At 48.7% G+C, this 13,824-nt stretch overlaps 1 protein-coding gene across 2 annotated transcripts in view; it reads left to right on the forward strand.

Annotated features, from left to right (window-relative positions):
- Positions 1 to 5,760, forward strand: part of RAD18 (RAD18, E3 ubiquitin protein ligase) — a 30,988-nt gene extending 25,228 nt beyond the window's left edge. The window contains exons 12-13 of one of the 2 annotated variants that reach the window (XM_017827114.1): positions 2,496 to 2,558; positions 5,020 to 5,760. In XM_017827114.1, coding sequence (XP_017682603.1) covers positions 2,496 to 2,558; positions 5,020 to 5,128 — 172 coding nt within the window. In that variant the 3' untranslated portion in view covers positions 5,129 to 5,760. The remainder of the gene's footprint in view (positions 1 to 2,495; positions 2,559 to 5,019) is intronic. The other variant, XM_017827115.1, reaches the window with a different exon arrangement.
- The last annotated feature ends 8,064 nt before the right edge of the window (positions 5,761 to 13,824 follow it).

Here is a 13,824-nt window from a genome sequence, read left to right on the forward strand (position 1 = left end):
ATCACCCAGTGCTTGGGCTGTTCTAGCAGTGAGCTCATCCTGTTCATCACAGGCAGGACACAGTGGAAGCAGGATTGCAAGATGGAGAAAACTATTTTACCTCTCCTCAACTGGGCACTCACCTCCAAGTGACATTGGCAAAATGAGACAGGCTGGAGCTCATTTCTCATGCCAGCATTGAGGGGAAATGCCCCGGGCTCGTGCAGAGGCACGTCCATGAGGCAGGGCGGGATGGACGGGAAAGGCGCTGGCTGCTCACGCGAGAGCTGTGTCTGCCCCAGCACAGACAGGGTCAAAGGGCCGTTTGCTCCTCTCAGTTCTAGAACAAGACATGTCACTCACACTTATGTCAACTTTTTCCTCTCTGTCTGAGAGTTGTGTGCTTATCTTAAAAAAAAAAAAGGAGGGGTGGAAATCAAACCCCACTGATGGTCAAGAAAGGAAGAGCTGACTCTTGGCTGATTGTCCATAAGGGCTCGGGGAAACCAGTCTTGCAGGAACGTGGAGCTGGGGAATGGCCTGAGTCACTGAAGCTGTACTTTTCCCAACGTGGAGCCTTGAATAAGAGCAGAAACTGAAACCTCTCCTCACCCTGGCACAGGATGCTGGCTGCATCTCGAGCAGTTCAGGTGCAGAAATTTAATGGTTTTGCTGTAAAAATTGACTCCCCTGGAAATGATCTGTAAAATCTTGGGAGAGTAATGACCTTTAGTAATGAAAAGGACAGAAAACCTTGTGGGAATTTGTCTTGGATTTGGAGTCTGAATAAAGTCTGATGATGTTTTGCTGTGCCTGGCCTCAGTGTAGGTAGGTACCTGTGGGGTATTGAAAAGGCAGAAAATAACAATGACATTAACAAAACTGTTCTAAATTCTGTGATCTCTGTGACCCCTCTGGGCTAAAATGTATAGAAACAATCTCCACAACAAGGCAGCTGTTTGTTTTTTAATTCATATTCTTCCACTTCAGGGCTAATCATTAAATGCAAAGAGGGGGGAGGAGTTTTCTTCAGGGGACGAAAAAGAATTAATTTAAAATATGAATTCACTTGGTGGTCAAAACTGTTTTTGCGTAGTTGGTAGTGTTTTTTGATAATTGCTTTTCAACTGTGGCATATTTAAGCGTGTTTTTTTTAAAAAATTTTCAGACACTTTTGTCCCCTGGCACGTGGCAGAAAGGTGTATAATTACCTCAGCTCCAAATCCTGCCTTCCTTGGGCTTTGTAACCCAAACTGGTGTCTGGGAGAGCCGCGATGCAGAGAACTTCAGTGGGGGGCTGCTGGGGAGCAGTGGGATGTTGGAAGGAATCCTGAAAAAAAGAGCTTTTAGCTACAGCTGGGAAGTTCAGAACCCTGGTTTGTACAGTTACTGCAGCCCCTCAGTGTCTCGTTGCAGTTAGGACAGAGGAGTTAATTGGGTTCTCTGGGGACCCTCTGATGGCCCGTTCACAGCTCCACGTGTAGGCCAAGGGGGAACTCGCTCCAGGACATTTTGTGCTCAGTTTTAAAAAAATTTGGTAGGCACAGACCAAGGATTCCACATGTAAATTCTGAACAAGCAGTATTGGTTTGAGTGTTAGCCAAGTTTTCTCATTTTTATTGTTTTGCGGTGGCAAACGCGGTGGGTGATAAATGATGATAATGCTGCGGTTTTCAAGGCAGGGAAGTACATCATGTTCAGGCCTCAAACCTGCTCTTTTTCTATTTTAGGGGACTAAAAGCACACAAATAGCCCTATGTCCTCCCCACTTCTTTTTTTAAATGTAATTGGAACATCAGAGTAGTTTGGAAATATGATAATAACTCATTCCCTGGGAATCCAGTTTGTGCACCAAAAATGAGCTTTTGATGGACTTTTAATTCTGAGAGTAAAAACAATGCTGAGCTTCAAAACTTTCCCCATCCATTTTTGGTGTCTTTTTCTATTATATCTGTATGACTGTATGTGCACGAGTTAGAGGGTCCTCTAACATGGCTCTGTTTGTCCACCTGAGTTCCTGTTGGTGGTTCTGTATTAGTTATTGCCACAGTAACAGCTGATGACTCTCACTTCAGAGAGCAGACAAAATGGCAAAGGGTGAAAAAAATCCTGCCATCTTCTAGAAGTTGTATGTCATTTATTGATTTATTGAAAGAAAAGCTTCTAGAAAAGAAATGCACTTTACCTACACTTTACCCACCAAAGCATCTTGCAGATCCTCTCCAGTGAAATTGCCTGGTGCCTGGGAATGCAAAGCTGTTTAGATACCACTAAGGAGACATGAACAGAGAGAATTGTCTTTTGTGTTCAGTAATGACATTGAGACCTGGGAATAAGTAAAAATTAAGCAATGCAGAGACAGAAGTTCTTGGCCTGTCCTGTAGGTTGAAGTTATTTCTCATTGCCAGTGCTATGAGAGGGGTTTGTCTCATCCACAGGTTCTGCTGCCACTGCCAGTCGAGCCCTGCTATAGATGTTGCTAAAATAATTTACATCTGTTTTATTTTCCCCTTCAGCACCAATTCGGACATTTTGGCAGATGTGGAAGAGTCTGAGACGTGTTCAGTGTCCTCTGACAGGTGAGTGGAATATCCATGCACTGAAGTCCTTGCGATCAGTAGTTTGCAGTTGGTGGAATTCTGGAAAAACAAATGCCTCTGGAAAGTCAGGTTCTTGGAGAAACAGTTGTGGGAAGCAGGATTTTGTCAGTGAGTTTGAATCCTTGAGAAATAATACTTGGATGCTCTAAGAATCCACAAATGCCCAGTTGAAGATCATTATTCTAAGGTACACATGAGTATAAATATATATTTTAATTGAGAAAAAAATGAGGAGACTGATTTTTATGGAAAATTCAATCTGATCTTCTGTTGTATTTGAAGTTCCACTGTTGGCAGAACTGTATATAAGGCTGACAAGTTGAACATGCTGGAATCGAGCATCTGTTTTGAAGTGGGAAGAGTTCTTGTTGCTGACATTAACATCTTACTTCTTTAAACCAAAAATCCCCTTCTGTTACATGTATGTGGTCATAGACTGGGGCGGCTCTTAAAACTCCCTATTAATGGCTGTGGAATTCAATCCAAGATGAGAAATGTTTGTCCCAGTTCAGTGTGTGTTTAGCCATGTCCTGCAGAGACCTTTTTCCCTGTGCTTTTGAAGTATTCCACTGAGAGACAGTTTGGAGTTAAATGCTCTGTAGTTAGTTATTAAAATAGTTGACTTCCTTTCTCTTTGAGCAAAGAACATGCCTGACTCCATTAAAATCACCTCTAACTCTTCCTTTCTGGAGGCTCAGTAAGCAGCAGCTCCCCAGCAGCACAGTGCTGTGTGTTAACCAGGCTCACTGTGGCAGGACACCTCACTGCTCTCAGGAGAAGGCATTTGCTCCATAAGCTGAGTCCTTCAGCCACAGTCAGTCTTTTTTCTCTGGTCTGTGGCCCCCATTCCCCAAGTTGAATCTTCGAATCATCTCCTGTTCCCCCCATGAACTACAGTTATTTATTACTCTATGCTGTTGGCAACTTAATCTTTATTGGTGGACAAGTAGGTGTAAATTCAGGTTGAGAAACAGAGTGAGGTTTTAATCCCTCACATATAAATTAAGTTCCTGCTCCTGAGCAGTGTCTTTGTGCAGCTATGTGTTGATAGTGACCTGCTTCTGGCAGCAGCTGTGGATGTGAATAGTTCTGTTGATGCCAGCGTGTTGCTGCACATGGCATGGGACAAGTGCCTGAAACTTGGCAGGTTCAGGGCTCCAGGAGATCTAAATTCCAAATTGCCTCAGGCAACAAGTGCTTGCTTAACCCACTCTGGGGTCTGCAGGTGACAGTGGCAGTCTGTTAGTGATGGTTTGGGGAGAAATACAGCTCTCATTTTTGTGACAGTGTGAGTGGGGAGAGCTGGACAGGGCCATGGATCCACGTAGTCCCTCCCTTTGGCACTCAGGGTGCGTGTGTTCAGTCACACTGCCGAGGTACCAGCTGGATCTGGCAGAGCTGGGATTCACACAGATCTCCCTGGGTGTGGTTAGTGGTCTCAGGGATGTGCGAACTCCATTTCCATCGTGGTACAGCTCTGAAACACGAGTTGTTCCTACTAATCTCTTTATTATATCGTTACCTGTCTCATGACAGTCAGCAGATGTGGACTTGGGCATCTGAGAGTTTTCCACTGTTATTTTCATTTGTGAATTCCCAGTTTAAGTCTAATTAATAGTCCCTGCAGGATGGGTTCAGCCTAGCAGATGGTATAAAACAGAGTGTATTTATAAGAAATGTTTAATTAGGAAAAGCTGTTGACAGATGAGCGGCATCTTTCATGTCAACAATAAGTGGAATTTTAAGCTCCGAGGCTGAATGATGGAAATCAGCTGCTTCATTTAAATATGGCTAATTTAACAATTTTTTCTTTAAAATTAACTCTGTGACTAAAAAGAAAACACTTGTTGAGTTTCCAGTGGAAAATTCTTTGTCCATAAATGAGGAGGGTGTCTGCAAAGCTGGGAGTCCTGTGCGCTTTCGTTCAGGGGTAACCCTGACCAAGCCCTTGTCCTGTGCCTGGGTGACTGTGCCCCCGAGGAGGACAGTGACTCAAGTTGGCATTTTCTGATAGAACATCATCATGGTTTTTTCTCAGCACCAGGGGCTCTTCTCAGTTATGGACAAGGAATCTGGGAGGTTGTTGCTCCTCCTTGTATTCCAAACTGGTTCCTGGGGACAGGAGGAGAGGCACCACGACACCGGGTTTGTGGGTGTTGTTATCTTCTTCAGCTGAGAAGGCAGAGCAATATTTCCCCATCCCTGGAATTGTCCAAGGCCAGGTTGGACAGAGCTTGGAACACCCTGGTCTGGTGGAAGGCGTCCCTGCCCATGGCAGGGGGGTGGGATGAGCTGAGCTCTGAGGTCCTTTCCCTGCCCATGGCCAGGAACACGTGCGTGTGTGGTGCCCCTGTGCTGCTCCCAGTGCTTCAGCAGGGTCATGTGTGCTGTGTTTAGGGCACTTGCAACCCCCTTTTTTCCTTATTTTCCTTTTTTCCAGCAGCAGCAGCAGCTCCCTGGCTCTAACAGTGATCAGGAGGAAGTCGCAGCGGTCGCGGATGCCGGAGAATGATGGAGTTCTTCCCAGGAGCAAGCGGAAGAGGAGCTAGTGCTGCAGGGATGGGGAATCCTCAACGCTGGGAAACACTGCTTGGCTTTTTCCCATCCTCAGTGTGTCTGAATACTGAGTAAAGCGCTGAATTTATGCATCACTGCCATTCCAACTGCCTTAATGACAAGGCTGGTGGGTTTGTCCACAGCACTGTGGCCATTTACCTTTGAGATTGGGCCCGGGGTGCCAGAGCCCTGTGGGAGTGTGAGCTGGCTCCTGTCCCTCGTGTCCCCTCACCAGTGCAGGACTGTGTGTTGCTGCTGCTCCTGCTCATACCCCGTGGAAACTCCTGGAAGCAGCTGCAGGACAGTGTTTTGCTTGGGTTCGGGCAGGTGCTGGTGCCCCAGTTCCCTGGTGCAGCTGGGGAGGTGGGGGGAGGCAGAGGGATGCTGGGGGATTCTGCTCTACAGAAATAGGCTTTTTTATATATGTCTGTGTCAAATTGCTCGGTATTATGTTTTGTTATTTTGGTTTGAAGTAATGAAACTGGAAGGAAGTTGGAAGGTCATTGGACACAAAGTATTCTAGCTTTAAAATAAATAGTAATGTTGAAAAGTCTGGTCTTCCTTGGAAGGTAGTAGAATTTTGCAATGAAATAAAGCAATGCAAGAAAATGAAAGTAAATCTGAAGACCAGGGGACGTTTTTAAAAATATGGCTTGTAAGCAAAATACATCCCATGAAAAATACTCACAGGTGCTTCTGCTGAGCCCTGAAGCTTTGGTCAGAGCCCATCAGGGGAGCTTGGCAAAGAAGGCACAAAATCTGGGTAAAATTGAGAGTTGTGTGCCAGTTGACTTCAGACTGTAGCTGGGCCTGGGTGTTTGGCATTTAGAAATATTCCTCCTCAAGCTGTTGTTCCCAGGAACATTTGTGTTTGGAACGGGCTGAATGACGGCAAATATAAACCATCATAACTGCACGAGGTGAGGAGGGGCAGAGGCAAAGCAGGAAGCTGACTGTGTTTGTTTCATTTTTGCTAAACAAAACCTTTTGAAAGAAAATTTTTGGTGTCTGTTCTAGGGCTGCCTTTTCATCACAGTAGCTCACACAAGGCATTGAAATTGGGTGCAGTTGGCCAGGGAGGAATAAAGATGTTTATGTGTGGAATGGCCATGGAATCGATGTGGATGGGGTTTGCATCAGCTGCTGGGTAGCCCTGGAAGGGTTTGCTGGTGTGGTTTACTTCTGTTTGAGTTAGCAGCAGAGTTTTCTCTAATATGGTCACGATGTCCCCTGTCACACACAGAGAACAGCCTGGGAAAGCTCTGTTAGTGCTGCTGGCAGATAAACCCTGAGCTGGGCTGTCAGCAGTGTGGTTTTGCTGCTGACAGAGCCTAAGGGAGCATGTGCCCACCTTGCCTAAGCTCAGCCTGGAAATGGCACACCAGGTGCTGCACAAGGTCCTTACCTCGATCTATAGGGAAAATTGGGGTCCTGCAATCTTAACTCCCAGGGACTTCTGCCTTCAATCCAGGGAACGGGCTGGAAACGTGTCGGATCAGCAGCAGATCCTTCCTGTCTCCCAGAGTTAATTTTGCAGTTAATGGCAGTAACTCCTGAGGTGAGAGAAAAATATGTTTCCCTACCCAAGAAGGAGAAATAGTCTAATTTAGTAAGTATGGGCTAGAAAGTACTCAGAAAAAATCAATATTGGGCAAGTGCCCAAGGGGGAGTGAACCCTCATGAGCCGAGTGCTGGGGGTTCTGTTCTTGCATCCTGGTGCCCAGGGACTGGTGGGGGGTTCTGTTCTGTTGTCCTGGGTGCCTGAGGGGCTGGCAGGGGGTTCTGTCCTGGCATCCTGGTGCCCAAGGGCTGGCGGGGATTCCGAGCAAGACAAGAAACAGCTCCTGGACAGCAGCGTCACGGTCTGACTGCTGTGGTGACCTCAGGATATGTCCCCTGTGGCTCTTGAAGAACCCAAGGAAGAGTGTTGTCCTTGGAGCTGTGCTGAGAATGTGTACAAAGCCATGAGCTTTGGGAATGATGTTTTCCTTTGCTCATTCAATCACACTGTGGTTTCTCCAGCAGAGCTCGGTCCCTCTGTGGTCCCTCCTGGAATCCACTTCCAAGGATTCCTGTCTTGGCAGCCTGGGCAGAATGGGGAGTTCCTGTGGTTCCTAAAGCACCTCGTGGTGAAGAGGTTGGTTTGGGTTCAGAGAGCCCTCAAACACTCCCATGGTGGTGTGTTTGCTGTTGAGTTTGCAAACAGCCCTTACCCTTCCCAGTCTGGGGTTTACTGGATGACAACCTTGCTGTGCTATGAGAAAATGCTTGGATTTTCATGGGGGTGTTTTACCTGCTGGAATACAGCTCAGACAAAGGAAACCTTGAGAGGAGCTGCCCTCCAAAGCAGTTCAAAAGGCACCTTTATAAAAAAGAAAGAAAACACCCTGAAATATTTCTCAAAGTTTGACCTTTTTATTAAACTCCCTGAAGATTTTGGAGCCTGAATGTCAGCCACGATCCCAGACAGCATAGGCAGAGGCACACTGAAATAGTCCCCCCAACGTGGTCCCAGCAGCACTGGCAGCTGTCAGACACCTCAAGTGCCAAGGGATGGGGACAGGAGGGTGACTGTGTTTGCTGCTGTGTCTCACCTGATTTCTCATGGATTTGGGATTTTTTTTGCTGAGTTTTTTTTTAGTGTTGCTGCTTGGAAAAACTGCTTGGCTGCTGTATTTAGTGCCATTGATAAGAGCAGCTGAAGGAAGTGTGTTTATTTCAGCAAAGTCCTTCATGACTGAAAGGAAATGACTTGCAAGTAGTTAAAAATCGCTGAAAACTGACAGCAACTCACAGATTCATTCACTGCTGACATGTGATAGTTTTTCTCATAAAAATTCTCTGTTACTCCTCAGAAAAACCCCTTGCCATGCACAACTGGGCAAACTGGGAAACCTTTGGTGTTAGAGCAGCAATAATACTGTAAAGAGCTTTCTCCAGGCGTTGGCAAAGCAGCTGCTGGTGCGCGGGGGGAAGGTGCTGGTGCGTGGGGATGAGCAGGACACGAGTCCTACCCCAGCACTGTTCCCTGCGCTGGTGTGGCTGCAGGTAAGGCCATTGCCACTGACAATGAGCTGAAGAGCTGCTGCAGGAACTGGGGCGTTAAGATAGCGAGACATTTACTTGGTGTAGTAGGAGAGAGAACAGCCATGACACGTTAAATATGGATGTAAATCAAACTGGCTCCCTGACAACCTGTGGAGATTCATTTCTTTATATCTCTTACTGTTGAACTCACCATTTAAAGTCCAAATTGGTGACCTTTACCAGAGACGGGGCTTTTCCCCCTCTCTTTTGTAAGGAGCTGTGAGTTGATGCCAGAGGTGGGTGATGGTGTTTGTAGAGGTGACAAATCTGAGCAGGGCGTGTGGATGTGACACAGTGGTTGAGGTGCTGGGGGAGGCTGCATGGAGCAGACACACTGGACAATGTGGAGGCTTAGGAAAAAGCATGGATTTGATGGGCCTATGCCTCATTCCCACCCTGACAGAGCGGGTGCCCAGGTAGGATCCAGCCTGTCCTGCCAGACACAGCTCCAGGGCCAGCTCCAGCCCCAGGCGAGTGCCAGGGACTGCCAGGTCTGGCCTTTGCTGGGAGTGGCTGCTGATCCCCTGGGTGCCATAAATGACTCTTGCTGCACATCTCACCAGCCCTAAATTCGCAGAAATTGGATAACGTAAGGGAAAAAACAACAGCGAGGAAGGAAACGCAGTGTCCTCCCCACGCTGTCCTGTCCCCTCGCTCCCCTGGGCAGCTCCCTCCTCCGTCACCAAGTCAAGGGGCAAGTGGGAGCAGTTGGGGACTTGTGAACAGCCAGGCTGGGGACAGAAGTCCCGGCACGGAGGAGCTTTGCAGTGGTGATGCACAGTGAGACGCTGGGTCGTGTCCTCCTGCCCAGCGTTGCCGTGGCTGAGCTGCGGCCCCAGCGAGAGGGGAGGAACCCCACAGTGGTGGGTTTTAAGTGAGTAATCATGAAGTTACTGCATTCTCCTTGCACCTTTTCATTTTGTGACTGATGTTTGTTACATCACCCACAGCATATGCCTTGTGCTGGGAGGAGCGTGGTGTTGCAGGGACCCTCCATCCCACCCTCTGCCAGGGATGTGGGGTCCTGGGGACCCTCCATCCTGCCCCACTGCGGGTCCAGCCCCTCTGCAGCCATCCCCAGCCAGCAGATCCCTGACAGCTGTGGCTCTCTGGGGAGTTGGGAGCAGGGAGAAGCTCCTGGGGGGCCCACAGTGGTGCTGGCAGCCGGGCTGGGGTGATGCCAGGCTATGTGGGGGGGCTGCCCCTGGAAGGCTTTGGGAACGGCTGCTTTGGGCGGCGAATCCATTCAGAAGGAAATTAATTTAGTCACAGAGCAGTCCCTCAGGCCAGGGCAGGAGGGCAAAGCTGGAAACAAAATAATCACAGACAATAAAAATGTCCTGTTCCCCCAGCCCAGCAGTGGAGCCATGTGAAAGGCAGCGGTCCTGGGAATGGGAGAGAGCAGGAGTGGAGTCACCCTGACAGGCATGGGGCTCCCTGTGTGCTCTCACCCCATGTCCCCCTCCAAATCAGATAGCTGGGGGTTACCTGGTTTTGCTTCAGGGATGGCTGTGCTAGGGTGTTTTCTGGTGTTTTCCCAAAAGTTCTGGTTTTGCAGGAGAACTGCAATGATGGGCCAATTCCTCCAGCCTTTGGTGGATGTTCTCGTCACAAATACCAGAACAGCAGCTGTGTTTGGTCGATGCTTCAGAATCTGAACAAGATGAAAAATGGCTTAGTTTTCTGAAAGTTGGTCTGGGATCAGGTTATTTGAAAAATTTCCACCTCCACTTTTCTCACAGGGGAGAAAAGTTTTTTTCCCAGATAATGAGGGCTTTTACAGCAAGGATTCGCTTTAACTAATGCTGACCTTTTGGGTTTTGTCTATTGTCTTTCCAGCTCTAATGTTTTGTTGAATTTCTATGTTTTGGGGAGTTCACATTCTCTAAGATAAACAGTCCACACTCCAACCCCCTCTGCCATCCCTGGGGGATCTGTCTGGTAACACTGTGGGCTCAGGGAGCGAGTGTGTCTGGCTGTGGGTAGGAAGAACCCTTTCCTAGGCTGAGATCTGAATGCTGGCTCTCTTCATAGCCAGGTAGTTGGTTCTGGTTGCAGGTCCCAGCCCAAGCCCAGCGCCCGCTTGGGTTAAGGGCCATCGACCATCCTCACAGAGGACAGAGGGAGCAGATTTTGCTTGTTTCCCAGAAAAGTGAGCCTCTCCCTGGGGATGCTCCATGTGCTGGCTCTGCTCTCCCATTGGATCCTGTGAGCCACCCTTGCTGCTGGCTGGAAATGGGCTCCAGCTCAGCGAGCTGCTCCAGCTGGGACACGGTGGGGCTTGGAGCTGGTGCTGGGCTGTGCCTGTGCTGGGTGGGAATGAGGGTGTGGATCCCTGTGGGATTCCCATCATCACACTGACAGGGTGCTCCGGGCTGGCTGTGCTCTGACCATGTGCTGCCCTGAACTGGAGAGGTCCCCTTGCACCCCTGGGATGGACCTGCAGCAGCCGAGGGTGGGCAGGGGACAGGCAGGGGTCAAGGTCCCTCAGGGCCACTTCTCCAAGGGTGCTGTGTTGCTGACAGGAGTTAATAATAAATGATATTTAATTTAAGGCAAGTCTTCCTCCTATTTGGTGAGTGAGATTTCAGGGCAGCCGAAATGAACAGCCTGAAGTTACTCACAAAACCAGTAAAACCCCCCAGAATAGTAAAGTCATTATATAATCTCCCAACAGCTGAATCTGAATCCTCTTTGTTAAAAACCGTATGGATTCATGTTTGTATTTGGCCAGCTTGTTATTCCCAGGGTCTGTGCAGGCTCCATTGGTTTTTATGGCTTTGAGGCTGTAACAGGATGAAGTGAGAAACATTTTAGCACAAACAGCGCCCTGTACAGACCCAGTTCCTTGGGGAGGTGCCTGGGGAGAGCCTTGTCACCCTTTCAGTGGTTGGATGTGTCCTGCGTGCAGCAGGGGGGTGGGAGCAGGGGGGATTCCCTGTGGAAATCACAGACCTCTACCCTGTGAGGGTCTGCCCCAGCCTGAATGGGACTTTCTGAATGATAGGATCAGTGTGGATTATGGGATCAGCGGGATCCGGAGTCTGCTCTGGTTTAAATGGCTTTAAGCTCATGGATTTGATGGCAGCACTGCTGCCATAGCCCAGGTGAGATCCCTGGGCCTCGGGGCAGGAGGTGCATCCCACTGCACTCTGGGCACCAGGTGAAACCCAGTGTGTCTCCAGAGGCTCCAAGGCTTCCCTTAGGGTGCCAGTGGTGATGGGTATAGAAATGGTGCCGGCTTAATGCCATTAAATTCAGGCTCTTTTTGCAGATGTTCTGTCCCAAAGCTGGGTGAGCCTGAGCCGGGCTCCAGCACTGGTGTGGGCAGGAGGCCACTGGAGCAGGGGCTGACACATTTCGGTGAGTTGGGGATTTCTTCGAAGGAAGTGGTTTGAATCCCATGAACCTTTCGGGGACATGATGTGAAGGGATCTTTAACACCGAGTTCCTTGAGTAAGTTCAGCGTGTTCCCAGATAAACAAAAAGAAGGGAACAGAAGAAATGATCTTGATACGTGAACCCTTGGAAATTCTCTTTCTGCTGTGAATGCTGTCTAGAGCTCGAGGCTTCAGGTTCCAAGTTGTTCCTCCCTTCTCCACGTACAAGGTGGCTTTGCCAGCTCCTTTTCTCCTTCCAGTGACTCAGTTTCCAGAACCTCCCCCAGCCATGGCCCAGCCCTGCACAGAGCCCAGGCAGTGGGGTCATGTGCTGGGGCAGGAATGCTGGGACTGACCATGGACTGCAGTTGTACTTTTCATTTTTTATTTACTATCATCAATCTGAGGACTAGTTTTGCCATTTGATTTTTTTTTTCTTTCTTAACTAACAGAAAGAATTACCACGGCCAGAGCACAGTTCAGGTGGGTGATGTGATGGGTGACACGACATTATCCAGGATTGTAACTGTGTTAACCCAGTCCACACAGCATGTTCAGATGGAGGTATGTTACCCCTGATAAGTGAACTCAGTAACACAATGAATTTTGAGTAAGTTTTGGGTCCACATAATTCTGCGCATTGCTGGTATTTCCATGGTTTGTCTCCAAAACCTTGTTGCCTTCAGTACAGAACATTTTACAATATTGACTCTGTATTCCTCTGGAAATCAGCACAACCAGCTGGTGAGCCATGGAGAAAGCTGATATCTGACTTGGGGATTTAATCATGTGCACATTTAAGGAAGACACAGAAAACTTGTAATTTACTCTGGCCTTCGTGTATTCCCAGGCCTCACATAAGGCCCAGAGCCCTCACAGCTCTGTGTTCCACACAGAGACACCTCCTCCAGGAAGGTGTGTGAGTGAGACTGCTCATCTCTGTGGTTCTAGTGAATTTACCAAAACTGGCCTTCTTGCAGGCTGAGTGCAGCACGTGAGGACTAGGACAATTTCTAGGATAAAGAGAAATTCCCATGCAAGAGCAGCCAGATAAAATATCCTGGCTCTGCAGCCTGCAGTGCCTGCTGTGGGCCACAGCCACACACAGGAGTTCATGGGCAGCTGCAGCTCCATCTGCAAAGCCATTGCCTGGCCTTGACGTTTTGCCAGACCTCTTGTGTCATGGGGACCGTAAAGTTGGGATTCCAGATAGCTATTGGAAAAACAGCTATTTCAGATTCAGCAGTGAACCAACATGCAATTAAATTTAGCTTTATGTAGTGTTTGTGCTTTTGATTATCCCAAAGCATGTGTTTTTAAAATAAGAATGTTTCCAGCTCTATGGCATCCCTGAATGTTTAAAGCTGGAAGGAGCAGGGGATGACTCAGAAAACCCTCTGATTCTCACAGGATTCTTTGCTTTAAAATCACGTGTTTGGGTTTTAGTTGTGGGGCAACTGCAGCTTTGCCTGAATAAGGACCGAGGGGTTACAGGGGACCATGAGCATCTCTGGCTGCTGAGGGCCAGTGCCCAGACCCGACAGGATCACCCAGGGAAGGGCACCAGGAGCTGGTTGTTGTCCTGAGCTCCCACATCCCATTTGGTGTAGGTGGCACATTTTGGCATGGCAATTCCCTCCACTCTCTTCCCACTACAGAGGAAGGGAAGGGCATTAAAACCTTATGGCTGGATCCTTTTATCTGACCCTGACCAGACCCAGCCATGGCCACCCAGAGCCCATGGAGAGGGTCCATGGGGCCAAGCTCCAGCCGTGGGGCTGCCTCCCCACCCTTGCTGTGCCTGGGGCTGTGCCAGTGCAGCAATGACCTTGTGTTCAGAAGTGCCAATTTCTGAGCCCCTCGTGGGTTTAATACTGGGTAATTTATGTGAGAAAAGTGACATATGGAGAGAATGATTAAACCTTGTCTGTCTCCTCTTCTGCTATGAGGGAACCCCCAGCAGTGCTGGCTCCAGTGCTGGTTTCCAGTAGCAGAACCAAACCTGTCCCACAGTTGAACATGCAGCAGGCAGCAACTGCACACAATGAGCAGTAAAGCATTTTAATGTCACCCAGTGACAGTGTTATTGTCCTCGTGGGCGGGGAGGCTGGACTGGCTGGATGGCTCCAGGAGCTGCAGCCAACCTGGGCCTGGGCCAGCGTTAATTGCCCAAATTAATGTGTGTCAGGGCTGTGAGTTCCTGGGGCAGGTAACAGTCCTTG

The sequence above is a fragment of the Lepidothrix coronata genome, unplaced genomic scaffold (assembly GCF_001604755.1).
Source record: "Lepidothrix coronata isolate B3197 unplaced genomic scaffold, Lepidothrix_coronata-1.0 Scaffold134, whole genome shotgun sequence".
Classification (NCBI taxonomy): Eukaryota; Metazoa; Chordata; class Aves; order Passeriformes; family Pipridae; genus Lepidothrix; species Lepidothrix coronata.